We start from the raw sequence: 27,255 nt of genomic DNA on the forward strand, positions 1-27,255 counted from the left end.
AAAACCCGTGGTTAAACTGAAGGGCATTCTCACCTGTGAAGGACAGAAGTGGAGAAAAAAACAGAGGAAACTCCGAAGCTCAGCGATCACACCCTGCATGCTGCCTCTCCCATGATTCCAAACGCCAAGGACAGCTCGTTTGGCCTCTGTGAGTCGGGGTGTTTGTCACCTAATCCCAGCCTACTCTGCGGATCATGGCCCAACCCTTCACATCATTGCCAAGGGAGAAGGAAAAAATAAGACAGAAAACAAAAGAACAACAAAATCCCATGGCCCCGAGAAAGTACATCCTTCTAGCCTACACAGAGAGAAAAAAGGTCAGCAGTAGAAAGCATGTGGTGGCCTGCCACCTCCTGCCCTCCTGTTCTGGTGAAAGGGTGCTCTGTCCTTTCACACTGCTGCCCGGCCTCCCTGCCTCACTCTCTGACACTGTTCCACTGTCAGCTGCTCTGCCTTGCCCTGGACGCAGAGCCCAGCTCACGCAGGAAGTGCCAGATGGCCCCGACTCGCCGGCTGTTTAATTAAAAAGTGACATGATGTGCAGAACGGGACAGTGCACGTGGTGTGGACGGAAGGACCTTGCTGGCATCTTGGGGCCCAGGGAATGCCGCAGTCATCCCCACAGCTGCTCTCGGATGAAAGGGACAGATTGAAACCTTCTTTAGGTGTTCTTTCCTACGTCCATCTCCGCCTTCGCTTTTGGACCCCTGCAGTACTCAGGTTTATTTTTTTCAATCTGCCATTTGAAGTAATGGAAGATACGCTACCTTCACGCAAAGGGTTGCTAGGACATCCTCCGAGTTTCCCTCCTCAGGAAAGGGATCTACAGTAAAGTGAAGGACCACGCCATTAGGGAGGGGAATGGCGTTAGAACTCGGGAACCCATCGATCTGTTACCACACTCATGCTAACTTCGTGATCACACTGAGTTATATGGGCCGGTTTGGAACTGATTCTCCACACGAAGGAGTGAAATCTTCAAGGCCAATGTGCTGAATAAGTCCCTCTGAACTTTCCATGGAAAGTCTGGTTAAAAGCTAAAGCAAACCAACACCAAAACCACAAAACCTTATGGTTCTACCTTTCCAAAGGCAGATTCCACCTTGGAGCAGCCGCCTCTGAATAATTTTAAATGTATTTAATAATATCTCCTAGATCTGTTAAAATAGTCACAAACCTCTCCAGACTTTCCCTTCTGAAAGTCGATCCACATCAGTGGAGTTAAAGATCTGTGAAAAAGAACTTTATCTGAACTGATGCCATCTATCTGACTTTGAAACAAGCTGACCCATAGCAATACGAGTAGAAATGACAGAGTGCCTCGAAGTAGGCTTTGAAGGTTAATCCATGAGATTAGCTGTGCATTCATTCCTGAACACAGTACCCCATCTCAGTTCCTCTACTTGTTGACAGTTAAGTAAGCATTCCCACACTTAGTCACAAAACAAGAAATTACCATTTGTCCATTATATACAAGGTTCAGTGTCCGGGGATATTACATATAAAAGCACAAGGAAGTAGTAATAATTTGTAGTAATAATAGGATTCCTATTCATAGAAATATCTAGAAAGTTTTATTGATGTTCTAAAGGAATATAAAGCTCTAAAGAATGTAAAATAATGAGAACAGAAATCATAGATCTGCAGCTGCCACTAGCTTCTGTGAATGGCCTTGAGTGTCCGTACTCTTCATAGAAACAGACAAAACAGGCTCGAGCTTGGTCACAAACACCGCAGAGTTGATCGGGAAAGCAGCAGGTATGATGGATAGAGCGCTATCAATTTTGCCAAGTTGGGAACTCTTATCTCGGTCCCTAACAAACATCACACTCTTAACCTTCTCCAGAAATGGGTGGAATTTGGAGTTTTATCTTTGGGAACTTATAAAAGAAAGCCTGCGTGCATGTAACTTATGCTGCTCTCTGTGACAGAATGCAAAGTATGTGCACGTACGTACTTACTTCTCCGTACTGTGTGCATATGTGTACACCCACGCATACCTTTGTTAACTTCACACAGATGTTTCCTGAGTGAAAAGTAGATTTATTCTGAAAACAAAAGCAACTGGACAATTTTGAGCCTGGTACAGTAAGTAGGGGATGCTGGTAGGAAATGCCGGGGGGAGGGGAAGATGTTTACTTCTTTTGTTCTGATAGAATTTATTTATTTATTTTAGTTAATACAGCCCTACATTTCTGACAGGGACAAACCCGCACACCTGTGTGCTGCTGCCCCCTCGTGTCTGTGTATGATAACTGCAATCTCGTCTTTCATCAACAGATAGGCAAGGTTAGAAAACAGCTTGTTAGTTCGTCGTGTTGAAATCAGTGCTAAATAATGTTGGGATCTGTATGTGGGAATGTATTAATTCCCATTACCTTTCAATATTTTATTAGTCCGTGCTTGCAATGCATTCATCAAGGCCAGCTACATACACAATAATGTTAATTCTTCTTACTTCCCGTTCCCCTCCCTTTCTCTTCCCTTCCTCCGTCTTCTCATCTTCTCGTCCCCTTTGCCTTTGCAGAAGGTCTAGCATTACATTTTAGAGAATGGAGCATTTACTAGCTGGCCGCCTGCGTCGGAATGGTTGACTGGCTGCTTGCTGGGCATGCGGCTTGTCTTTCTGGGGATATCAGGGCGCCTCTGCAGCGTGGAAGATGTACACGCATTCCTCAAGCCTGCATTTCAGCAGGGCTCAAAGGGCCTGTGGCCACCACACCTCTTCAAGTTTGTTTTCATTCCAATGGGAAATTTTATTTTGAGCCATCGTCTGATAGTAGTAAAAGTAACTCAGAAAAGAACCAAGAAATAAGAGAAACAAGAAATTACGGTTAAAATTGGGAAAATGATGGAAACATGGAATTTTCCCATCAACTGGAAAGGTTTCTGTATAACTTGCCTTTTTCATATGAATACACAGAATAGGGTTTCTCAATCTCGGTGCTATGGACATACTGAAAGAGAAATGTTCTTACTGGGAACTTGAAGCCCCTGTGTGTGTTGCTGGAGTTTTAAGAGTGCCGCAGGCCTTTCCCTACTACACACGCTCAGGTTGTTTTTCTCCCACCGAGGCACTGCGGATTGAAGCCAGGGTCCTCGCCCTGTGCAACAGCCTCAGTGCTTTTACTGGCACTGACATTAAGGTGGTGGAGATACTTTTGAGGAATCAGCTGCTACTGGATAAAAAGCTAAGGTAGAGAAAGTTCATTTTCCTGACAGTATCCTGGGCCCCAGATCTAGAAGACACATACAAGGTGTGATCAAAAAGGTATATTGCCATGAGTCTTCCTCAGAATACTCCCGCTTGCTTTGAACACACTCATCCCACTGTTCTTGTCACTTTCTGAAGCAACTCAAGAAGCCCTCTTGCGTGGGTATCTTTACTTGCACTCCCAAGGTAATCTCAGTGTCTTAAAATGCTTAGAGATGTTTACTGTTTATGCCTATTTTTATTTTGGAGAAGACCTGTAAAGCGCAGTGCCCGGTCCAGTGCGTCAGGTGGATGGGGAGCACTGTAATTTTTTGTACTAGCTTGCCTTTCAGTAGAAGCACTCAACTGCAGCATCCACCGGATGTCTCCCCTCAAGACACTCATGGAAGAGGACTTCCAGAAATGCTTCAGAAAGCAGCAAGAATGATGGGATGAGTGTGTGTGAAGCGAGGAGGAGTATCTTGAGGCAGATTGATGGCAACATGTCTTTTACTGTGATAAATTTTTTGATTTAAACATTGGCCGTATATCTTGATCACAACTGGCATCTACACCGCTTCATTCTTGAAATTAATCAGCAGAAAATAAATATTTTGCCTATACATGCTGACTGAGCTATAAATTGAAACCTTTACAGTGAAGAGTCACTATAACACATTAATAGTATCAAAGTGTTTTTCTATTTTACGTAGGCATGGGTTTCAGAGCCCATCCTGGAAGTTATCCTAAAATAACAAAATATTTGGTAAACCACTTTTCCTTCTGTGTACCACTTTTTCCCCCTGTAAAACGGGTTATGCACACCCTACCCATATTGCCAATTTTACATCATGTCAGAGATGTGATCAGCAGTGCATTCTGGGAAGAAGAACACATAAATCTGTTGGGAAATGAGCTGAGAATGAAGTCAGTGGCATACTGTAAGAAACAGTCTAGTGCACCTAGCGGGCCTGGCCCTCTGCAAACTCTCTGGCTTGGACACCTGAAATGGCCCCTAGAATGGCCTACTAGATCCCGTCTCCTGTCTGTTCAATCACCACAGCAACGCAAGAGTGAATTTGTCATCCCATCCTCAGAGTCCTTAAAGGTCCTGCATTGAATTGGAGGACCAGAGCCTGTCCATGTCTCTGCGGAGCTCCTATTGAGCCTTTTGAGCGCCACTGATGACCTCAGAGCCTTTGTTTCCTTCACCATCGTCACCACCTACATTTGGGTAGCACGTGCAGTGAACTGAGATGCTTCATATCGGAGCCTAGTCCCACCTCAGGCCCCAGGGCTGGAGAGTCCTTCCCCACTGCTGCTCCCCAGCGTTCTTTGCCAGATTAACATATACATATTTTTTAAGGTTGCACAAATGGATCACCTTCCTGGCAGCATTCTTGGACTTCACTACACTGTCAATTGTCCCAAGGACCCGTTTATCTTGCATGTAACAGGAAACCGGGTTGACAGTGGCTTAAACGTCACAGTGCCACGAAGTTCAGATACTGTCACTGTTGCTTCTAGTTCACTGACAAGTGATCCCAGTAAAGACAAAGGAGCCCTCTGTCGTCCACTCTGGAGACCTTACTGTGGTGGCTTCATGTTTGCATTTCTCCCTTCATGGCCAGATGGTAGCCACTGCCAGCTGGAGCCATCACAGCTAAGAGTAAGGGAGCAAGAGGATGGGAAGGCGGAGTTCCAGTCGCGGCTTCCTTTCTGACACCTCACAGGTTGTTAGCTGCTAGACTCGTGTTCATGAAGCTCCAGAGAAAACTGAGGAAGTAGGATTTTCAAATTCTTGCCTCCAAAGCAGAGACAAAACAAGGAGAAGGAGATTGACAGTGATCACTGAGTCTGTGAACCTAAATTGGATGATGACACACAGGTTTATAGCCCCTTAACCTCCTGGACTTGTGTTTATTGATGTTCTTTATAGTTGTTTTTACTTGTTCAATATCTATTTGTTTAATAGCCTTTTAAGCTTCCTGAAGACAAAAAAGTGTTAGATTTATTCTATATGATATAACTAGTGGTTAATATATTGTTTGTTAGATTAGTAAGTATCTGTGAAAGGATGAATAAAGATTACAAAGAATCTAAAGTTGGCATTGTAGAGAATAATAAGAGAGTAGGTAAGACTCCTTGCTTACAGTAAGTTCATTTTTTCTCCCTTGATCCTTCTTTTAAGAAGCAAAGCAAATAAATAAGTATAGAAAAATTTCTGAAAATTACAAGAGAATGATTCAAAGGAGGGACAAACAGCCTCTGATTTGGATATTTAGAGAGTGAAAACTATAAAAATATCTACAGAATAAGTAGGTTTTTAATAATTTCCTATATATCATTAGGAAAAACATATTCTATTTTTTTTTAATTACACCATTCAAGAAATAGTAAGTAATATAGTTTGTCTGATGCATAAGGTGAGCATAAGTTTGGCATAAATGGGGAAAAAAAAACATTGTGCTGTCATGTTTTTAAGAATGTAGGATGTTTTTATCAAAGATTTTTGAGTAAAAGGTAATTCAGCCTGCTGTGCACAGGGAGATCAGTTGGGAGAAGTTTTTTTTGTTTTGTCTTTGTTTTATTCAGGAAAGATAACAAGGATCTGATAATACATGATGGAAGTAGGAAAGTGTGGAACTGGTTTCAGAGAAATTCAAGCCTACCCGGGGTGGTAACTCCTTATCCTGCACTGGTTTTCAGCAGATCCATCTTGCTCTCAGCCTGTTTAACCCCTCCCTTGATCAAAGTCATGTGTTCAGAGACAGACCTCCCCCACTGCCCCACAAGCCTTCCTGTATTCCTGCTTGAGATAGTTTTCTAGATCATCCCAAGAACAACTGCTTCAAATGCGGGGATCCTATGAACCAGCTCTAAAGGAGATTTTAAGGTGAGAAGTTGAAACCTAATGCTCCAAGTTTGATGTTGTTTCTTGTAAGACCAACAAAAGCCTGGAAGACTGAATAGAGAGCTTGTGCATGCAGATTCTCGAAGGTGAGGGTGCAGTGGAAAGTGCACTTTGAGGTGTTCCTACCTCTTAGCTCAAGTCTCAGCCATTCCCCCATCCATCATATATTTGGGTATTCAGACCTAAACTGTCTTGCCTCAAATCTTGACTTCTTTACGCATCTACTGAAGAACCCTAAATAATAGAAAGCTAGTCATAAAAATGCTTTGCTTAAAACTTATCATTGGCCTTCCCTAACCCATGTGCATAAAGAGACATTTGAGGTCCTCTTATGCCAGATGTCTGCAATAACTCTACATCCTTGCAGTCTCTCCTCATTCCACTCACATCCTAGCTATATTAAAGGTCATCTATTCAGCATTATATGCAGACTTGGATACTTTACATTGCTGTCTAGCTGCATATGCCTTTCTCTTATTCTGAGATAACTGTCTACCTATTTATCTAACAGAATTCTACTTTTCCTTGAGAGTTAAATCATTTATCTCAAGATACTCTCATAAGACCACTTTCCCCACAAGACTAGGCCAATATGCTTTCTTAGCACGCTTTGCAAACCTTTATCAGAACAAGCCTGACAAAGGTGTGTGGGAGATGATTAAAAATGCTTTATAATACAGAAAAGTTGAAAATGACATGTGTAGGGTAGACCTGATTTACTTCAAAGTATCAAAGAAAATTGAAAATAAAACAGCCTATAAAAATGAACTTCAGAGAGGAAATAAAAATAACATTGAGAGCACAGATAACAATAAACCCCCTACGCAGTGGAAGAAACTCACACAGAAATAGCTACTATCGGAGATCAAACAGACACAAGATGAAAAGCAACAGGGATCAGGCAAAATTAAATCCCCTCCTTGAAGACCTCAGAGGGGGTGAGAGAAACAGAGGAGGAAGGCTGGTAGGTTTGAGATTTGACGGGGAATGAATGGCTGCTGGAAGACTGCACGATAGAATTCCTCACGAAACTGTTTAACGAGGTAGAAACGACACCAAGGAGAAGGCGCATTCTCTAAATGGCGACTAGGCAAGGCGCGGGAAGCAAGCCTTCATGGTGCTGTGAGGCCGTATCTGTATAGGCGTGCATGAATGGTCCATCTCAGCTGGTTGATCCCAGCTCTGAGCTCTTCAAGGCTGACAATTCTAGTTTTGATAATGACTTTTAGGAGATAACGGTGGAAGTGCCATTTCTGTTAAGTATTATAGATTAATCACAGCATGAACAGAGAAGGAAGTAGGGATCTTAGGTTGGGGAAACCACTGATTGGACTTTAACATTAATTACAAAGGTTTTATTTTAGTTTTGCTAGCTACGTAGATGTGAGCAGTTATGAATCACAAAGTGGCAGAAAAGAGCTTTGGGTGGCCTTAGGAGATGTTAAAACAGGAAACAGGACATTTAGGAGAATAGAAAGGACTAGAACCAGAGTGAGTCACAGGATCAACAGCTTTGCCTCCCCAGCCCTGTAGGACGGATAAGGGGATGGCTTCACGGGGCAATGGTGGTGACATTTCTGTTATCAAGGAGGGATGGATCCATACATGAGCCTATTAAGCAGCAAAAACATTGCTGGAAGTTTCATTAAATTGGATGTAAAGAGTTCCTTTAGATTTGTCAATGATGAGAGAGTTTTGCTGTCCCTTTACCATCCTTAGTTAGTTTAAAAGGAAGGGACACAGGCATATATGTACGGAAAATCTGTGCTTCCTCCCTGATACAGATACAGATATGCAAGGGAGTCCCTGAAAGGGGATATTTGCACAAAGAGGGCACATTGCATGCAGTGGTTTGTTGAGAAAAGAAAGGGGACCACCTGCCTGAGGATTTGTACCATAGATACTGTCCTAAGAAAATGCTGTCATTTGAGAGAAGTGAATAAAACAAACAAGCATTGGGGCTGGGGATTTAGCTCAGCGGCACAGCACCTGCCTGGCAAGCGCAAGGTTGTGAGTTCGATTCCCGGTACCGGAAGAGAAACAAAACAAACCAAACAAAAAAAACCAAACAAGCAGAAAATAGTCCAGCTATTTTGTCTGGACTGTATTGTCTGCTTAGACAAATAAATAAAAAAGACCACTTCCTTTAACAAAAGTTGAAGGAAAAAAATACTAAGACATTGAGGGTGGAGGTGTGTATGTTTATATCAGATGAGCTAGGTACATAAATTATTTCTCTAGCTATATGTTTGTGTGTAACATACCTGTACATATGTCCACACATGCCAACACACACATGTGAAAGACTTTAGAAAGCTATGGAAAAATTATAGAAAGGAGAGGACAGAGGTATAAAATTTTGAAACATAAATTTAAAAGTTGGCTGCTGAAATTTGAGAGGAAAATTTGGAAGGAAAAGCATTACTGAGTTTTTGAAGGTGAAAGTAGATTTCAGAATAAAGACAGTCAACACAGGAGCTTTGCAAGTTTGCCTGAAAACAGGGTGAGTTTCAGCAAGTCGTTTCCAGGCCACAGTTCCCTAGGGCATTAGTTATGTGTGGCTTTTACAAACAGAATTTGTGTCACTCTCCCTGTAGGGACCTTCAGTTGGTGCCAGAAAACAATAGGGTTATTTACAGGCCAGTTTGAGGCCAACCCTGAAGGAAAAGTGAATAAACACAGTCAGAGACCGGCTCCTCAGCTCCTCTGGGTATCATCTCTAAGAAGTTCTAAAAACTTGAAAGTCAGCTCCAAGCTTCACCTCCTCACACTGTGAAGGTTCAGGAAAGATTTTTGATTCAGCATAGGTCAAACTATTTAAATATAGCAAAAATTGTACCCGTGAAAAAAAGTGAAAACAAATGGTTGTAAGATCAGATACATATGCAGAAGTGATTTTTATGCATATATTAGACATAAAATTAGTTTATAGTCTTCTTCGATGTTTATAAACTATTTCAATCACATGAAAACTATCTAATAAATCCTTGACATAAGTCACCAATTAGTGTAATCTGGGCTTTAAATGACTAAGAAACCCAGTTACAGGCTGTAGAAAATGTGTCTCGGTGCATCTAAGCAGCTGTTTAGGGCAGTTAGGATTACGGAGAGCACAGGGATGGAGCTGTGGGAAGTGCTGGGAGAACGGGGACTATTTCCAGAAATGCTGACGAGTATAGTTGTTGGAGAGGGTGATGCATCTTATGACAAAGTGAAGGATAAAACTGGGGGGAAACAGTACAATAGCAAGGCTGCGGACTGTGACATTCATATTACGTATTTATCTGTGAATATTACAGGGTTTTGTTTGGGCATTGGAAAAATTTGAATAACGCATAATAGGAAAATAATTTTAAAATGAAAGAGTGTAGAAAAGGATGTTACAACTATAATTACTATTAAGCGCTTGGGAAATAAATGGAATTCGGTGAGCACACACTGTGCGGAAGGTCTGAATACTCTTCCATTATCTGCTGTTCCTGAAGTGTGTAAAGGGGGAGAAAATGTTATTATTGATTTTGTAATGATTTCAGGCAAAATTTCATCTTCATAAAATGAAGTGTGCCAGAGCCTGCCAGCTACTCCCCAAAAGGAGAATAAGGTTAGCATAGGAATGAAGCAATTTTCTTAGTGAAAACTAGTTTTTGTACTATGTAGGTGTTTTGAAAACCTATCTCTCCTCTTTTGCTCTTGTTTTCTTAATTAACAAAGCCGGACATTGTAAATTTAAGTATTTATAAAAATACTTGTATGCCTTTAATAAAGTGGTGCTGTAAGACTTAGACACAAAAGAGCAAAGTGTCTCCCCTTCTCCTCATCCCTCACCACTGTCTTTCTCCCAGCTTCAACCCAGAGGCAGCTAGCTTTGCCTGTTGCTGCCGCTTCTTCTGTTATTTGTCCAGAAGTGTCTGTATAAGCCTATCACTCAATGATAGCTTTTAAGGTTTAGACAGTCTGTGTGATATCACCGTAAACCCAGTGTAGTGGAAGTAGAAGGTGCGGATCTGCCCCTGGAGGTCTTCCCTTCAGTCTATCACCCCCGCCTACGCCTCTTCCTCCTGTTACCTCAGTACCATCTGTCCCGTCTCAGTGTCAGTCAAAGCACCATTCTGTGTTTACTGTGTTTAGTCACAAGGACTCTGCAGTGGACCATGATTACATTTGCTTTTTGAAGCAACTCTTTTTCCTTGAAGTCAGTAACGCCTCATTTTGTTGTTCTAAATATATTCTGTCATCTCAAGCAGCCGTTTTCAGATCTTGATAGTCGCATTGCCTATCCCAGTGTCAGAGGCACACACGTGAGATAATTCACCGGTTCCATTTCTGGGCCCTCTGTGCTCCCCGTTCTCACTGTGTCTCACCCTGAGACGCTCACGTTGTCTTTCCCTGGATCCTTCTGTTTCCTGAATGGCAGTCTGCTGTGGATCACTGTCGTGTTTCTTAGAATGCACGGAAACACAATGTGTTATCGTTCATTCATCCAGCATGCATTTGCTCAGCATCTGCTGTGAAGCAAGATGGACAGAACAGGAACAAAATAGACGATCTCAGACTCTTATTAGGGTATTGTGTGTGGGAGGGGGAAGGGTCTTTGGCTACAATACTGAGTTCCAGGCTGCATTTCAACATAAGGTAAGCAGCAAATACTTTTTAGCATGAGTGTATTCGAAATATTACATGGAAAGGTTAAGAAAGTGCATGCTTTTATAGGAAATTCAAATTCAGCTGGATATCCCACATCTAGCCATCCTATTTATGCACGATTAGGCTGCATAAATAAAACTGTATAAGAGAGGTAAATAAAAAGCCTGTCAGAAAGCGGCAGATGCTGAAATGGGATGGGGAAGAAGAAGTTGCTGGTAAGGGATGCTGGGAATGCCAGGAGGGATTGCAATTTCCAAAGAATGGTTGATGTAGGCCTCGATGAGAAGATGACACATTGACAAGGTCAGGGAGAAATGAGGAGTTAGGTCTGCAAGTCTGTGGAGGAAATGGTTTCCAAAAGAAAGAAAACATGTGCAAATTGTGGAGGGCCTGTAGCACCCTGAGTGTTTGAGAATCAGCGTGGAGACCAATGTGACTGCCCCAGGTTGCGTGAAGGGCACAGTGGCCGGACACTGACCAGGGAAGTCAGGGGAGCGCAGACCACGTAGTCCACTCCCAGGAGAACGGCACAGTGAGCTCCGAGCAGAGGCGTGCCATGAGGTGACCTCTGTTCTAACGAGATCCATCCCATCGCTTTGTTGAGAGGCAAGGATGGAAGCCTGAAGACTAACAGGTAAGTTGCCATGGCAACCCTGGGAGGATGCAGGAGCCCTTCCCTGAGGGAACCGCGAGAGGGCGGGAGGGATTGGACCCTGCCTGCACTTTTCTTCTAACTTTCTATGGTGAAAACCTTTCAAACAGAGGAGTTGTTTCCCACGTAAACTGTCATCCGAGTTCTGCAATGATCATTACATGAATTAGCGTTATCTTGTGTCGGTGCATCTTTTCCTTTGTGCCCAAGTAACCTCCCAGTCTGAAATATCGCTGGTTCTGTTTCTGCAGAGGTAGAACCGCACTCTCCTGCTGTGACACGGAAGTCACTGGTGGAAGGAGACGGACCCCGGCAGAGTAGATCTGTCACCAGCTGGGGGTAGGAGTGGGGCACTGTAATTCTGACGCTGATTTTCATTCTGTTATCCTTCTTCGCAGCTGCAGTTCTTTCCCTCATCTAATGGAAGTATCTGGTGCTCTTTAACTTGATTTTGCTGTAGTTTCAGGCTTGATGCAGCTGGGTTATTTTCAACAGTTTTCACTTTGGACTTTTAGCTCCTCCTCTCGCAGCCTTTGTTACAATTCATTCATTTTCTGTCTTCTAAAAATACGTTCTCTTTTGTCTGCCATTTCATCTTCCCATCCTTTGGTTCTGTGGCTTTGTAATATTTTATTTATTGCTTTTCATTTGGCTGGGGCTTTGGGAAGAAAGAGACTCATCTTTTAAATATGTTTCCAGCTTAAAAAGCTAAGCGCGGGCCACTGACGTAGCTCAGCGGCACAGCACCTGCCTGGCAAGTGCGAGGTCATCAGTTCGATTGCCAGTACCAAAAAAAACAAAAACAAAAACAAAAGCAAAGAGCTAAGTAGTTCTAGAAATATTTAAATTTTCACTTTGAATAAGTCTAGAAATCTACTAATGATACATTAAAATCATGGGCAGAATAATTATTTTTTTCAAAATATCTGGATGGCAAACTGTTTTGCCTTAAAACCCAGCTCTCCTTCTGGAATAGATTTGGTGTTTTTGCTGCGGGTGAATTCCGGTTGCACTCTAGTTTGCACAGCTACAGATCCTGCTTCCCAACAGGCCTCCTCCCCCAGCAGCAGCGTTTTCCACCTTACGCCTTCACTGTGCAGACGGTTTCATAAAATATTGATGATGAGTTTTGTTCTCTGCCCGAAACGGTGCCATGCACGGTGGTCAGACTGCAGCCAGTCCTTTTCAGTTCCATTCGGTGCAGAGCTAGGAAGTGGAGCCCTGACACGACCAGGGGCTGAGGGCGGACAGGGCTGGCGACAAGTGCTGCTACACATTTTCCGAGCAAATGCAACTTCTTGGATGTCACTACGGGCCATCTGGTAGCCACTCTTCTCAAGCTTGCTTCCAGAAAGAAGGTCCTAGAGTCCTTTGTCTCTGCAGTGAGCCTTGGGAGCTCACTTTTCCTCCCAGGAGGAAGTGACTGCAGCAGACTAGGAATTGTTCTCTTGCTAGTGCTAATCGTCAGAATATTTCTGACTCAGGCCCTCTTCAGGTGGGGGAAATGACTCACCATTTAGGGCACTGTAGTCATTCACCCCTCAAAGGAGGGCTGGGGAATTACATTTTTCCTAGTGGATGATTTAATACTGAGTCATACAAGTCACCGAACGCCAGAAGACTATTGTGCTGTGTGTCCTTGAGCCTCCCACTTCACTTCTCTGAGGCCCCACTGACCCCATCCAGATAACAGTAAACCAGTGCCACCATGCTAAACCTGTCCGTGGCTGTGACAGTGAACTGAAATGAAGTAAGAGGAGGTACTTTTCAGACTGCCTTTGTTTTAGTGTGGCTTCTTTTTGTGATGTGGGCCCAGGGCAAAACACTCTGTGTATACCCCCTTTCTACTTGTTTATATGGGTGAGATATAAACCTTAGGTAAGTAAGGTTCCAATCTAAGGTTCCAATCGAAGTCAGTTCTTCAGAGATTGTGAGCAAACACCTTCTTTGTTCTGGTTTGGGGGACATTCGGGGCAATGTGAACATCCATCTGAGCACCACAAAATTGTAGTGTGTGTACCTAAGGAAAAGAGGCGTTGTCCATGCGAGGAGTCTGGCTATGACCCCAGCAAACATAAGCCCATGGCAAGATCCTTTATGGTGTACAGGTGAATGGTAATGAGCATTGTCTTTGAATTGAGAGACACCCTGGCTTGAATCTAAACTTTGTTTCTTTCCACCTGTGTAATCTTGGGGCTTTACTAAACTATTTTCTCATACATAAATGTGAACAGGCATGCAAACCACTTGGAATTGCATGAAGGATTAATTGAAATAAAGCTGTAAGGGCCCTGGTATAATCAGGCACAGTAGCAGCACAGCAGTATTATTACTTAGGAAATAACAATGTTAAGCTACTATTGAGTACACTGCATGTGCCAGTAACTGTTGCTCCGTGCTTATAGATTCCCATCTCTGTCGCAACGAATCTAGGAGCTAGGAATTATTGTAGTTATTATTTTGCATAAGAGAAACTGAGACACGCAGAGATGGAATAAAAGAATTAGAATCATACAGCGAGTTAGTGGGGCTATAACTAAGCCTCCTGGCAAGAACCAAAAAAAATGATGCTTCACCTTTCTAAGATTTATCAAGGAAAAGAGTGTAATAAACTAAGGAACCATGGGGGAAGTTAAAATAAAATAAACGTGAAAATACTTGTAGACAATAAAGTACTAATTTCAGAAGCTGGTTTATTTGAGCTGTGGTTAATGATTTATAATGTCACATAGCTGGAGAAACGGAAATAAATCCCCTGCTTTCAGCCAAGAAGTCTTTGAATGTCACGTGTTATTAGCAGTGCCTCAGTTTACCCTGCTAACCAATGACCTCATTCTTCATCTTGAAAATGCTGGCATCAAGCCTGCAACATGGCAAACTCCCAGTGAACACCTGCTGTCTCTCTTCCATGTGTTAGGATACCTTAGGCAGAGAGCTAAATTCCCAGATGCCCAATTTTGAGCATATGCCACTTCGGAATAATATTAGACAACAACGGAGTCTGTTGTCCTATAAATTAATTTAACACTCTTCCTCTGGAGAGCAGATGACTGTATTCTAAAAACAATATTTTTGCTCAAGTTATGATGGCTTGTAAAAACACACAGGGAGCGGGCCGACAAGGAGGCGCTAGGAAGCATATGATATCCTAGGAGGCTGAGCTGAGCTCAGTTTAGGTGGGCGTCTCCTCCCTGGAGTCCGTGCAGACACAGTGGACCCTTGAAAGAATGGTTCCAGTGCAGAGTTAACAGATCGGGTGGGAATACGAGCCTCTTGGTCCGCACAGTGGGGCGGGGCTCAATGAGACACATACTTGTGCTGAGGGACCTGCACCACTCAAGCATGGAGAGACAAAAAATTTATGCAGCCAATATCGCTACAGTGAGCCTCTAAAAAATTATACTGCAGTCGAAGAGGGTTTGCGAAGGAAGACCATGAAGAACATGAACTTCCTTAACTCTGAACTCTTTCATGGCACTTTCCTTTCTCGTTCTTTTTCTATTTCCTCTTTTGTTCAGTCCATTTCCCTCCTGGTTCACCATACAGTGTCCCTCTTGCCTATGTGATTTCTGTCAGAGCTTCATTTTAGACCCCAAATGGATTTTCCTCTCACAGAAATTCCTGAAGCAGAGATTCATGTGAATTGTCATTCACAACTGTCATTCACACCTAAATAATGATTTCACTTTCCCTTTCTTCTGTCTTTCCATGAGTAATGAAGACAGATTTCAAACACGAACTTGTGCTGGGAAGAGGCGTTAGTATTAATCTTATTGTTCCTTTAATAGGCATTTGTTCACTTAACATTCATTTGTAAAGCATTTAATAAACATTTTATGCCTGGTGCTGTGAAAGACCGAGAATATGAAATTTGGCAAAGAATAAGGTCACCTGGCCCTCAAATATTTATGGAATGGTCAAAGCAAAGGATTCACTTTAACTCAGTTGGTGACTGTGGAACAATTACACAGTTAGGTGTGGAGGAAGGTGAAGCTTTCTGGAGACTTGAGGTGCTCATCATATTTGTTGCAAGGTCACATGGAGGGTAGTCTTGGGCAAAGGCAGGGAGGACCACAGCACACCTGTGCTCTGCACAATTACACCTGGCAACTCTGACACAATGAGCAAGCATGTGGGAAAGGACAGTAGTAACTGAGCCATAAAGTGCTTTGTCTGTTAAATTAGTTATTTTTATAACTAATTGGAGGGCAATGGGTAGCAGAAAAGGATGAGAGGAGATACAAAAATTTGTACAAAATGGCCCAAATGATATATATTTCTGCCCTCCCCAGGAATGCTGATTCTGACCCCCCACACACACCTCCCCACACATACACCAGCACTTTCCCGGAGTCTTGCACACTGGAATTTGCTTTGCTAATGAAGGATGAGTAGTAGCATTAGGTAGGCTGCAGGTAAGAAGGGCTGAGAAACTGCAGACAAACGGAAACCACTCACGGATTTGTAACTATGGCAGCAGCAAGATTGGATTTGCTTTTTCAAAAGCGTGGGAGGAATCGTGCAGGGCAAGGGATGATGTGGGTGTCCTGCTGAAAAGCTTCCATGGCCTTGGGTCCAACGACATTGGTGTCCTAGCACTTGCGGGTGTGCCCGCTGCCCTTGACTTTTAGAGCCACCACAGCAGGTTCTGAATGAAACAGGTTTGCCAGTGGAACCTGACACGGTGAGGCCCCTGAAGCCTGCCCTAGGAATTAGGCTTTGGGACACACACAGACGTTTAAGCAGATCTCTGCGGGGAAGTTCATTACGGAACTTCATTACACAAAGCCATCAAATGTGAACCTGAATCGTTGAACATTAAGTTTTGTTCATTCAGACAGTATTGCCGCCCAGGTACTGCTGGCTTCTGCTTGTTTGTTGCTTATGCAGCGTAGCTAAGCTGTACACAGTATGGGCACCTTAACAAGCAGGCATAGTATAACAAGTCTGTAATAGTATCCCAGCTCCACCAAGTGAGCATTTTTCTTCATATAACAAAGTGCATAATTTCCTACGATCTATACAAACATAGGCTTTTGTTCCCAGGAAAAGGTGTGCTGAGGTATTTCCGTTTCTAAATGATAATTAGAATTGCCAAGAAGAAAAAAAAAAAATCTTTTTCTTGCTGAGCCTCCTTATACCTACACAGACTGTGATTCCAGTCTGCCTTTCCAAGCGATATGACTAAAGAATAAAACATCTTCTTTCTGAAATCCTGTTATCACCTATCCTAAGAGCCCCGGACCCCTTGATATAGCTGTAATCTCCTGAAGATTTATAGGAAGCTGTCAATTGATTGTTTGTGCAGTTTAAGAAATTGCTATCTCTTGGTCCTCATCCAATGTACAAAGGATCTATCTCCCTCCTTCTTATTATCTGTCTTCTATTTTACTGTTTACATTTTGGGTTGGATGGCAAAGGAGGGGAGACAGGGAGAGAGAAAGGGATGAAAAAAATTAAAATCTGTTGCATACTTGAGCCGATTTCCAGGGACAATGTAATGATTATGTACTGCAAACAAGCCCTAATTAAAAACTAAATTTTAAAAAAGATAGAAGCTAAAATAATGCCCATCGTATTCTGAATGTGCATGGGAGAATTAATTTAATTACTTTCAACCTACTTTTTTTCCTTAGAATAAATACAGGAATGGGCGACCGAACTTGTTTGGTTATGAGACTGTTACATTTGAGGCTAGGAAAATAAGATAAAAATGTGCTGCTAGAAAGCAGGAATTAGGTAGACAGACTATAGTCTGACAATTCAGTTAAACAAAGATGATCCCTTTTTTGACATGTTGTAAACAAGTGCAGGATCAATATAGTAAGTGATTCACCCACTATTAAATATTAAAATATCCATTTTCACAATAATACTTTTTGAAATAACACAATTCTTGATTGTAAGGATGTGTGCTAGATTGAGAATAAAGAACATGAGATTTCTAGCCTGGTTCTGACAAGACACTGTACAACCTTCCCCTGTTGGCCATCTCACTTCTGCTTCTCTTGTTTATTTCCACAAAACTGTGTTTCTTGTTATCTTCTTTATTTCTTCCATAGTAGGTTCGCTTAGTATATCCCTAAGGAGAATAGTTCCCTTGTACTGTCATAGGAGAAGAGGCCTCCTGTAGCTCTGTATAAGTGGTGAGTGGGTCCCGAGAAAGAGGTGCCCGCAGATGAAAAAGAAAAGTAAAGAGACAAGAAAAACAAGAGAGACAAAAGACTGGGATCAGGGGGCTTACAGCCTCTTGGAGTGCCGCCCCATCACCAATCACAATCACCTTTTACTGAGCCAGAACCAAGAATGCAACTAGAACAAGTAGGCGGATAACAAACGTTATCGTAATTAGTGCATTATCCTTCTCCAATTCTGCCTCTTATGCTGATGGCAACAATCCCCAGGTGGACCTCCCTCACTCAGCACCACGCTTACTCAGTTCAGTTGGGGATCAGAAGCCAACCGTCATTTAGCAACCCATTGCAATCACAGTCCTTACTTCTCAGCCTCCTAAGACAAAATAATTGTTTTTGAGACAAGATCTCGCTGTGTAGTTAAGGCTAGGTGTGCACTCGTTATGTAGCCCGAACTGGCCTTGAACTTGCGGCAGTCCTCTTGCCTCAGCCTCCCAGGTGCTGGGATTATAGGTCTGCACCACTACGTCTGGCTGATGACACAATTTTAAGCACTGCAACAGGACAAAATTATAAAACAAAATGCCCTTGATAAGAATGAAAATACTTTGCTCATGGCTGAAATTATTTTTTTAAAAAAACACAAATCCGAGGTGTATCAGTTCTATGGGTAAACAGTGTGTCAGTCACAGTCTGGAAAGGGACGGTGTTTGCAATGTGGCAAGGCTTGAGCATACGCTTGTAGACTTTCATGAAGGCCTTTGGGAAGAAGAATGAAGTAGGACTTTGGTTGGTTTTTGTTTTTTCCCTTCAAAATGTTGCCTGAGTCAGTAGTGGATCTCCTCCTCTCTCTGCTGCGGTCCGGAGCACTGTGAGCCATGGGTCTCACTGTAGGGAGCGGCAAAGACACACACTGCTGGAGGGCATTTGTGGCCATTCTAAACTGTGTCTTAAGAAATGCAACGAACAACATGAATTAAGTGCTCACTAAGGCACACTCCACGGACCTGTGCATTGATGCTCCTCGTCAAGAGGGACTGCCTTTTGTCATAAAAGAATACAACATCGTGAAGGATAAAAATAAGGGGGGAATAAGATATACGCTGAACACATCAAAGCCAGCTACCATGCATGGCAACAGATACAAGCTATAATTATATCCATCCTGTTACCTACCGCTGACACGTTTGCTGCTGAAATAATTAGAGCATCTACAGGGTCATCTTCTGAAATAAAAAACATTAGGATGTAACTCTGTAAATCATTTTAAATGAGCAGTTAATCCGCTTATGCTACTTACTGCTCTTTCTGTATCACTGATGCTTTGTTTGTGCACTCACTGCTAAGTAACTAAGCATGATGAAAATTCACATCTAGGGCCGGGGGTACAGCTCAGCGGCACAGCGCACCTGTCTGGCAAGCACAAGGTCCTGAGTTCGATTCCTGGGTCAAAAAGAATGAATCTTCAAATCTAAGCACTTTGCAGAATAACTGGGAGAAAGGCTTCTCATCTCAGTTCTGCTCGGGTTTTCTTGGGCAGTCTTGTGCAAGTTGTTTAACTCCTCCAGACATGAGTTTTCATATCCATGAAATGGGTGTGGTACTGACACTGCTATCATGAGGCAAAGCAAATATAGCCTGTGAAAGTCTACATGAAAGGGGATCTGTGTGACTCTAGTTTTGATGTTGTTCGCGTTTATGCAAGTGAGATTCCCATCATGAGAAATATGCTGTCCTTCTCTTCAGAGAGCTCATACATTATTAGGAAAAGGAACATAGACACAAGTCAGCAGCTCCAATGCAGCAGGATAAGCATCACAGTGAATGTGTATGTGAACTTCCCCCGCACTGTGTCAGTGAAGGACATAACCTGGGCAGATCTCTCAGGTGGAGGTGATATTTGAAGTGGAGTAAGCTTGGTGTCCTGATAAGTAGGCAGAGTGTAGTAGAAATGATATTCCATATTTAGGAATTAGTGAGCAAACATATGAGAGGAACTATGTTACCTAGGAGAACAGAACTAGAAGAATTCATGAGACACAGAGCTCAGAGAAAGGCTTTCAAGACTGGCAGACTTGGTTTGGCAAATAATACACCCAAATAAGGAAACTTAAATCTCGGCCTAAAGGAGAGACCTAACTAATAAAGTTACTGAGATAGAAGACAGTCAGATCAAGTTTGCATTTTAGGAAGTCCCTTTGGAGACAGTTCACTAAATGAATCAGAGGGGGCAGTGCTAGAGGCAGGAACACCCTTCCAGTAGCTTGAGGGGAAGACGAGGTGCTGAATTTAATAGCATCAACGGTACCAAAGACCCTGAAAAACCTTTAGGGGTAAATGAATATGTTTGGTATCTAGTTACAGAGAAAGCCCAGGCCACCACCCCTAGCAGGAAAAGTATGGGGGTCTCTTAGTGGAAGATGGTGGCCCAGAGGGACTTTGCATTCTGAAGCCCTTGGAAGTTGAGATAAAAGTAAATGGTCGTGAAAACTCTAAGGTCACAAATGGAGAGAGGTCAGAATGAGAGAAGTAGAGAAATTTCAGAATCATGCAGAATCCTTTGAACCAGCAAAACTTGGAAAGGGGGAATAAATGGAATCTATTAAGAAGGCAGAGGAAGAACAATTAATTACGCTGCATGCCGTCCAGAAAGGAGTCTTGTCACAGGTAGTCACGGGGTACAGCACAAGAAGGGAGCAGTCAAACAATACCAGAAATCTTGCTGACACACTAATCAAGACAGGTAAGGAGTAGGGGCCATCTGTGGGATTTGGGGCATCTAAAAGCCACGTTTCCTTTCTTATGGGGTCAGCGATGAGGCAGAGTGCAGAAGCCATGTGCACTGTGGGTCTGCAGTTAAGAAGCTAGGAGGGCACACACCAGTGCAAACTTAAGAAGTTCAGATGTAAGAAGAAAGTACAAGAGCGAGAGTGAAAAAGAATCGGGGTTAAGATGTTCTGTAAGAAATCGAACTTGGACTACTTTTTGAGAAGAGAAAGATGGGAAAAGAACCAATGCAGGTTTGGGTAAACTACCTGGCAGAGGTATCAGGAGAGAGGAAGCAAGCTCGGTAATGCTGATGTGATCAGCGGACCAGCTGGAGTGGAGACAGGTAGTGCATTTGAGAAGGACAGAGAGAAGACAGCACGGAACTGACCAAAATAAGAATAAAATAAGAGGATTAAGTGATGGTAATGATTCTAATATCACAAATCTCAAGTCTCTAAAATGGATTGAATTCTTAGAACAAGTGTAAAATCTACCTTCTAAATCAGCTGTAGCATAATAGAGGGAGGGAAAAGTGAGTTATGAGTGCTTTACTTTTTTATAGGAGGTTAATTTGCTTTTAGGTTAAACAGTAAAGGTTTTATCCATGGAGATAGAGTGAGTGTTAAACTTTTTAATACTGAGCCCAAAGTTAAAAAAAAAAAAAAGCCACAGAATTAAATCTGTACAATAAGGATGACCAAGCTCTATGACCTTAGTATCTTAATCCCATGCTGGGAATTGCTGCCTAATGGTACCAACCTAGGAAGCTCTCAACCTCAGAGGTGATCAAACTGAAGCACGAGGAAAGGTAATGGGTTTCATAATTACCCCTCTTCAATATGGAGTCAATGTTTGTCCTTGAAGATGTAGCAGACCCATTTTGTTTTAAGTACTATTGATAAATACACGTGCACATGGATTATAGATGATTAGGCCCTTGGTAAAGGCTACATCAAGAAAGCACTTAGTGGCAGGTGTGAATGCATTTATGTATGTATGTGCGTTCACCTGTAATGTAGCTTAGGATAAGGAAAGGGTAAGAGCAGGAGGCCGGCTCCAGTTCACGAGAGAAGCATTTCACAGTTCTGAAAAATTTATATGGACCCACGTTTCAGAGCTGTGTGTGGGTCCAGAAGAAAGATCGGGAAAAAGACTTGAATGTATCTTGAAAAACTGAGAAAATAAAGCACACTATTAAAGCTGGGACAAAGGACCCTTTAGGAGAAAGAAAACCTCCTGATTTTATATTAGCAAGGTCCCAATCTTACGGTCTGCAATGAAGTTGTTTCTCAAGCAGGCATGAAAATATGAAAATGTTTTACAGGAACTCGCATCGGTTTCTAAAAGGAAAGAAAGATCCCTCCTAGTTTTATGATGGTTATATTGTCCGTGCAGTGAGTGCTTTCTTGCAGAATTTGAGAGTGGGAAGATGTTCAGTCTATGCCTTTGGAGAGAAACAGCTCTGCAGTGACTGTCTAGAAGCAATCAAAAGCAAAGAATGAAGTAATCGCAGGAAAGCCACATTTCAGATTTCAGAAGGAGAAAACAACAAGCTGATGCATTCCCTGCCCACCCCTACCTACAATCATGGGCAATGATTCAATCAACAGCGTTTTAGAGACCGGGAAATGCATATGCCTCAACTGTTCTTCTCAGCAAAGGCACTTTCGTAAGATGAAGCCATTACTTCTCAAGACTGAAGCTACTCACGGAAATAAAATTATGTCTAATAGCCTCCAATTAGCAATGTAGATAAATGAACTTAGATTCATTGTAAAAGTATTTTCCGCTAATTATCAGCTCTTAAAAGCTTGAAAATACCATAAGTGTGTATCTTCCCTGGGAAGGATGTGGAGCACATGGGAAGAAATGTAATTCCTGTTTCATGTTGAACCCACTTAACAGGGTCCAGCAGACTCATTAAAAAATCTGCAAATAAACCAGACGTGGTGGTGCAAGCCTGTAATCCCAGCTCTCTGGGAGGCTGAGGCAGAAGGATCATAAATGCAAGCTCAGCCTTGGCCATTTAGCAAATTTGCAAGGTGCTGTTATAAGATAAAATAACAACCACCAAAAAGTCCCCCCAAAACAGATGTGGCTATAGTCCCAGCACTTGGGAGGCTGGGGCCTGAGGATCACAGTGAGTTTGAGGTAGCCTGGGCGACTCAGTGAGTTCAAGACCAGCCTAAACGTACACAGAGAGACCCTTTCTCAGAAAACAATAAAAAGGATTAAAAAATTAAGATGAAAAATAAAAAGTAAAAAGGGCTGTAAGATTTAGCTCTGTGCAAAGACCATAGTTACAATCTACAGTAATAAATAAATAAACAAAGAAATACCTGCAAACAGATCATGTGCCTAAATGATCAGTATACTCGGGGTTGAGCAATATTCATTTCTGTTACTGTCTCCTGGAGTTAATCATCTAAAAACTGTTCTTCCTGGTGGTTCTTTCTTGTTGAAATAGCTTGTTCATAGTGCAGTAAATCTGCTGAGGATGTTTGGAACAAACACATGTAGTTAGCAGGGCTGAGAGCTTGCAGAAGTTCGGGGATGAGCTAGGCAATCTCTGGTGTAGTGTAAGGAAAGGTCACATGCTACTTTGTCATATCCGTCCCCGGGTCTTCATGTTTGCGGTAGAGAAATATACTCCTGAAATCAGGATATACTGATCCCACGATAAAAAGCCTTAGTGGGTTTTACTGATTTAGTAGGAACTATCATGAGAAAAGCATGAGTCAGGAAATCTGAGTCCTCAGCAAATCACATAGAACACCTGGTCCTCAGCCTTCAGCTGTACAGGGACATGGTACCCCGGTTAGATCAGGAGAGGCCAAGGACTTGCAAGCAAAATCCTAACTCCTCCACGGCACTTTGTATGTCAGTGGTTCTTTTTGAGATTTTATTCAATGGGCAAACTATAGTGCTAAAATGAAGAATTCTAGCTGAAAGATATTTCCTGTTTCTACTCAAAAATCCTAAAAACTCTAAGAATGACCAGTAGAGTTGTACTTAAATATTGTTGAGTCCAATAGTTCTAGGCACTGTTGTTTGTACATTAACAGTTTACATAGTATCTTTTATTTAACTGCTTCATGTCAGCCACGACTCAGGGTGTTTAGTCTGAGTCTGTAGATGGACATATCAAATCCTGTGAAAACCTGAAACACATATGAAAGGTTTGGTGGCTACAGGCATAGGGCGGGAAGGCCCTACATTTCTTCAGATTCTTAAAGATTAAATGAAGGTAGTAGGAGCCCGAGCCATCCCGCTGTATGGGAGTCAGCTGAGTCCAGATATCAGGCTGACAAAGACGAAGAGAAGGGACTGCAGATGTAGCTCAGAGGCACAGCGCTTGCCGCACAAGTGTAAGGTCCTTAGTTCAATTCCTGGTAACAACCCCCACCTCCAAAAAAAAAAAGAGAAGGACAAGAAATCCAATGGGATTTTATAGGCTCTACAGTAAAAATGGCTTCCCTAAGGCCCAACTGCAATTTGCCGCCTTCAAGATTACATGACCACTATGCACCCATAGAACTGTAGGCAGGTGAGCAGGTGAGCAGGATCTTTGGTGATTATGAAACAGCCTTCCTTTAATTTTCTGATATTTGAGAAGCCAAGGTCAAATTCTTTGGTTTTCCATGCCAAATCTCCACAATTCTAGTATCTTTTGGTAAGATAAAAAGAACCATGTATTGTTCACTTTTTAAATCTACAGCTTTGTTAAACTGGAGCTCTAAAGGGCTCCTGGGTCTACAGGTAAGTTGTTTCCTTTTTTGTTTGTTTGGTTGGGTTTGGTTTGAAATGTATTCTAAAACAATCAGGAAGCAAAACACTACAGGAAAACATAAATGTTATCTAAAAACACCTTGCCCTAAGGGGCTCAGAGAAAGCCTGGGAAGATTTCGGTTTCGCTGAGCACATCCTCAACCCTGTTGTGTCGCAGCTTAGCGTGACTGTTCACATCATAACCCTACGGTCTTCCAAGCCCTGGTTGAGAAGGAAATACCCTGGTGGGAAGCACGGAACACTCATTTGAGGAAATAGGCAGAAACCGGAGGCAGTGATGAGAGCTATAATGGAAATGTCAGAGAAGCCTCCAAACCCACTGGATTGTATCACACAATGATAGGGATGTTTACTCCACACCCACTTGCACGGGGTAACAAGGCTTCTCTCATACACTATATGCTGAACGCCCACAATGAATCACCAGAACAGTGGGGTGTGAGATGCGAGACCAACAGCACTAATTTCACTAGAACCCGGGGTTGATTCCACACACCATCAGGATTCTGAGAATGTTAACACTTTCCCCTTTTTTCCTTTCAGATGCTGCACAACAAACATGTCATGGTGCGTGTGGGAGGCGGATGGGAAACTTTTGCAGGGTATTTGTTGAAACACGACCCCTGCCGAATGCTGCAGATCTCCCGTGTGGATGGCAAAACATCCCCTATCCAGAGCAAATCTCCAACCCTTAAGGACATGAATCCAGATAATTACTTGGTGGTCTCTGCCAACTATAAGGCTAAGAAGGAGATTAAATGAAGCTAATTGGTTGCCACAAAGGGACTTTGATAGGCCATATCCACATCTCCAGAGTAGTCAGTTTAGTTCACATGTGCTGAAAACCACTTTGGAAAAAGGTGTGACAGAAAAATGTCATCATACTGAACTATAGTAGCACTATTTATTTTTAACGCTTCTTTAGGAAATGACATTTTTAAATTCTAAACTCAGACTTAAATTAGTCAAATCGTAGGCAAATTACTAATTCTCAATATGTGAGCATAGTATTTAGGGCACACACAGTATTAGAAACACAATTCTAGCTATAGATGCTGAAGACAAAAGTATAAGAGAAAACAGGATTTGCAGAAAAGTCAACAGAAAGTGCCAGCTGTATGCCTATGAGTAAAAGCACCCCAGACATTTTTATAATTGCAGGATTTTTAAGCTATTTTTTACAAAATGATTACTGTGACAATGTGCTACTAAAAGTATCCAACAGCACTATCAGTTAAATACAGGCTATTCACAGCAGTGATACTTTCCTGGAAAGGCCACTTCAGAAAAGTTTACATTTGTTTGGAAGACTGCCTGAAGTTTATCTCTTATCTCCGACCAAATATCTGGGGTACTTTTGGAAGTTTTGGGTACACCCCCTGAGAGAAGAGCTGATGAATTTCACACATTCCTAAGCACATGTCTTCCTAAGCACTGAGGCTTTGTTTAGCCTCAGTGTAATTTACACACGAGCTGACACTTCTATTTTGATGAATGAATTGTACAGTCAAATGGTCACTGACTTCATGTTATTTTAAAGCATTTTCTTATTAAAATATATCTTTAGTTAATCCTACTTTGCTATGCTGTCTAGTAAATTCGCTGTAGCTAATGATGTTACAGGCTTGTGTATACCCTTGTATACCTGGGACAGGGCAAACAGCAAAGTATTGTCCTCACTGATGCAAGAATTAAAAACATAAATTTAAAAAATGTTGTGTCTCTATATGAGTTCTTCAACTTGAAATAAAGTATATGTTCAAAGAGCTAATTTCCTTAAGAGTTACAAGAAAAGCTAAATTATGGCTACCTAGGACCTCTTCATATTGTTGAGATGAGTGTGCTCAAGAATATATATATATATATATACACAGACACACACACACACACACACATATATATATATATATATATATATAAATATATGGTTTGGATTTTTCTAATGGGTAATAGACTGCAAGTATTTCTCTATCAGAAATACATGTAGAGTTGGCCCTCCAAAAACTAGGGGAAGAGAAATCTATCATGTGATCAGTTTAGTTATACAACTTGTTAACTGGGAACTTTTAAAATAGCAGTATGGTATAATTTGCTGTGGTTTGAATTATTATTGGTATAATTTGGAAGGGGTGGTAATCATTCTTGAAAGCAAGAATAAATGTACAGAAAAAAAAAGAATAAAACCTAATGGTTTTGTGGAAGATAAATACATTCTGACCCAGTCATTAACACGAGAACCTTTTGAAACATGAAACTGAGTTAATCATTACGTTATCAAATTACTATGAACACTATTTTTCTATATAGTCATTGATGTTTTTCCATCAAAATTTTCTCTCGTGGTTCAATTTTTCCCATAAGCATACTCATGTCTTTCATAATGAAAGTTCATTAATTTAGTTCAAAAGCAAGTATATCTCAACAAAACAATACTGATCTTGTTACTGAATGGTTCTTCTGGATACCTGAAGAACCCATTTCCTTGTCTTCTCCATCATCCAGAGGTGACTTTGCCCCCTGTTCACAGCCTCCTGTCTGTCTTCACTGCTAGCAATACAGCCGCTCTGTGGACCTTTCTCCAAACTCTTCGACCACAGCTTGGAAAAGTCTTCAACTTCTAAAGAACCGTGATATTTTTTAGATTGGGCTCACTGAACAATCACCTTTAAGGTGATCATTAACTCGATCAGATTTACAATTTCCCCTTTGTTCTGTAAAACATCATAGGTTTCTGGCAATGGAGCATGAACATATTTGGGGGAAGAGTATCACTGGGCCTGTATCACTTCTCTGATGGCCTTTTTTCTATCCTACTTTTTACTCTGTGTTAGTAACCCAGCAGTTCAGAATGACTGTGTTCCTTATGGGGAGCTGGTACACGTACGTAACACATCTTACATTGTACTTTCCAGCTCCTTCCTCTTCTGTCCCTCATCTCTTGGTCTCTCTTCCTTCTGCAAAAGATCTATCTCCCTATTTCCTATTACCTATCTACTTTGCTCTTTATGTGTATCTTGGGTGTTCTGTGTAAGTAGTGCTGAGAACTTGGTCACAGCTGACACTGGGGTCCAGCTGCAAAGTGATCACTCAAAAAGGATGTGGAAAATTAAAACCATGTTCAGAAGAAAATGAAAAACGGCAGGTGTCCCTTACTGTTCCA

At 42.0% G+C, this 27,255-nt stretch overlaps 1 protein-coding gene across 3 annotated transcripts in view; it reads left to right on the forward strand.

Moving 5' to 3' along the window:
* Gas2 (growth arrest-specific 2) overlaps positions 1-25,809 on the forward strand; it is a 133,809-nt gene extending 108,000 nt beyond the window's left edge. For all 3 annotated transcript variants that reach the window (XM_005401735.2, XM_005401734.2, XM_013502977.1), the window contains one exon: positions 24,639-25,809. In XM_005401735.2, coding sequence (XP_005401792.1) covers positions 24,639-24,857 — 219 coding nt within the window. In that variant the 3' untranslated portion in view covers positions 24,858-25,809. The remainder of the gene's footprint in view (positions 1-24,638) is intronic.
* The last annotated feature ends 1,446 nt before the right edge of the window (positions 25,810-27,255 follow it).

This window comes from Chinchilla lanigera, unplaced genomic scaffold (assembly GCF_000276665.1).
Source record: "Chinchilla lanigera isolate Chin_1 unplaced genomic scaffold, ChiLan1.0 scaffold00075, whole genome shotgun sequence".
NCBI classification, from domain to species: domain Eukaryota; kingdom Metazoa; phylum Chordata; class Mammalia; order Rodentia; family Chinchillidae; genus Chinchilla; species Chinchilla lanigera.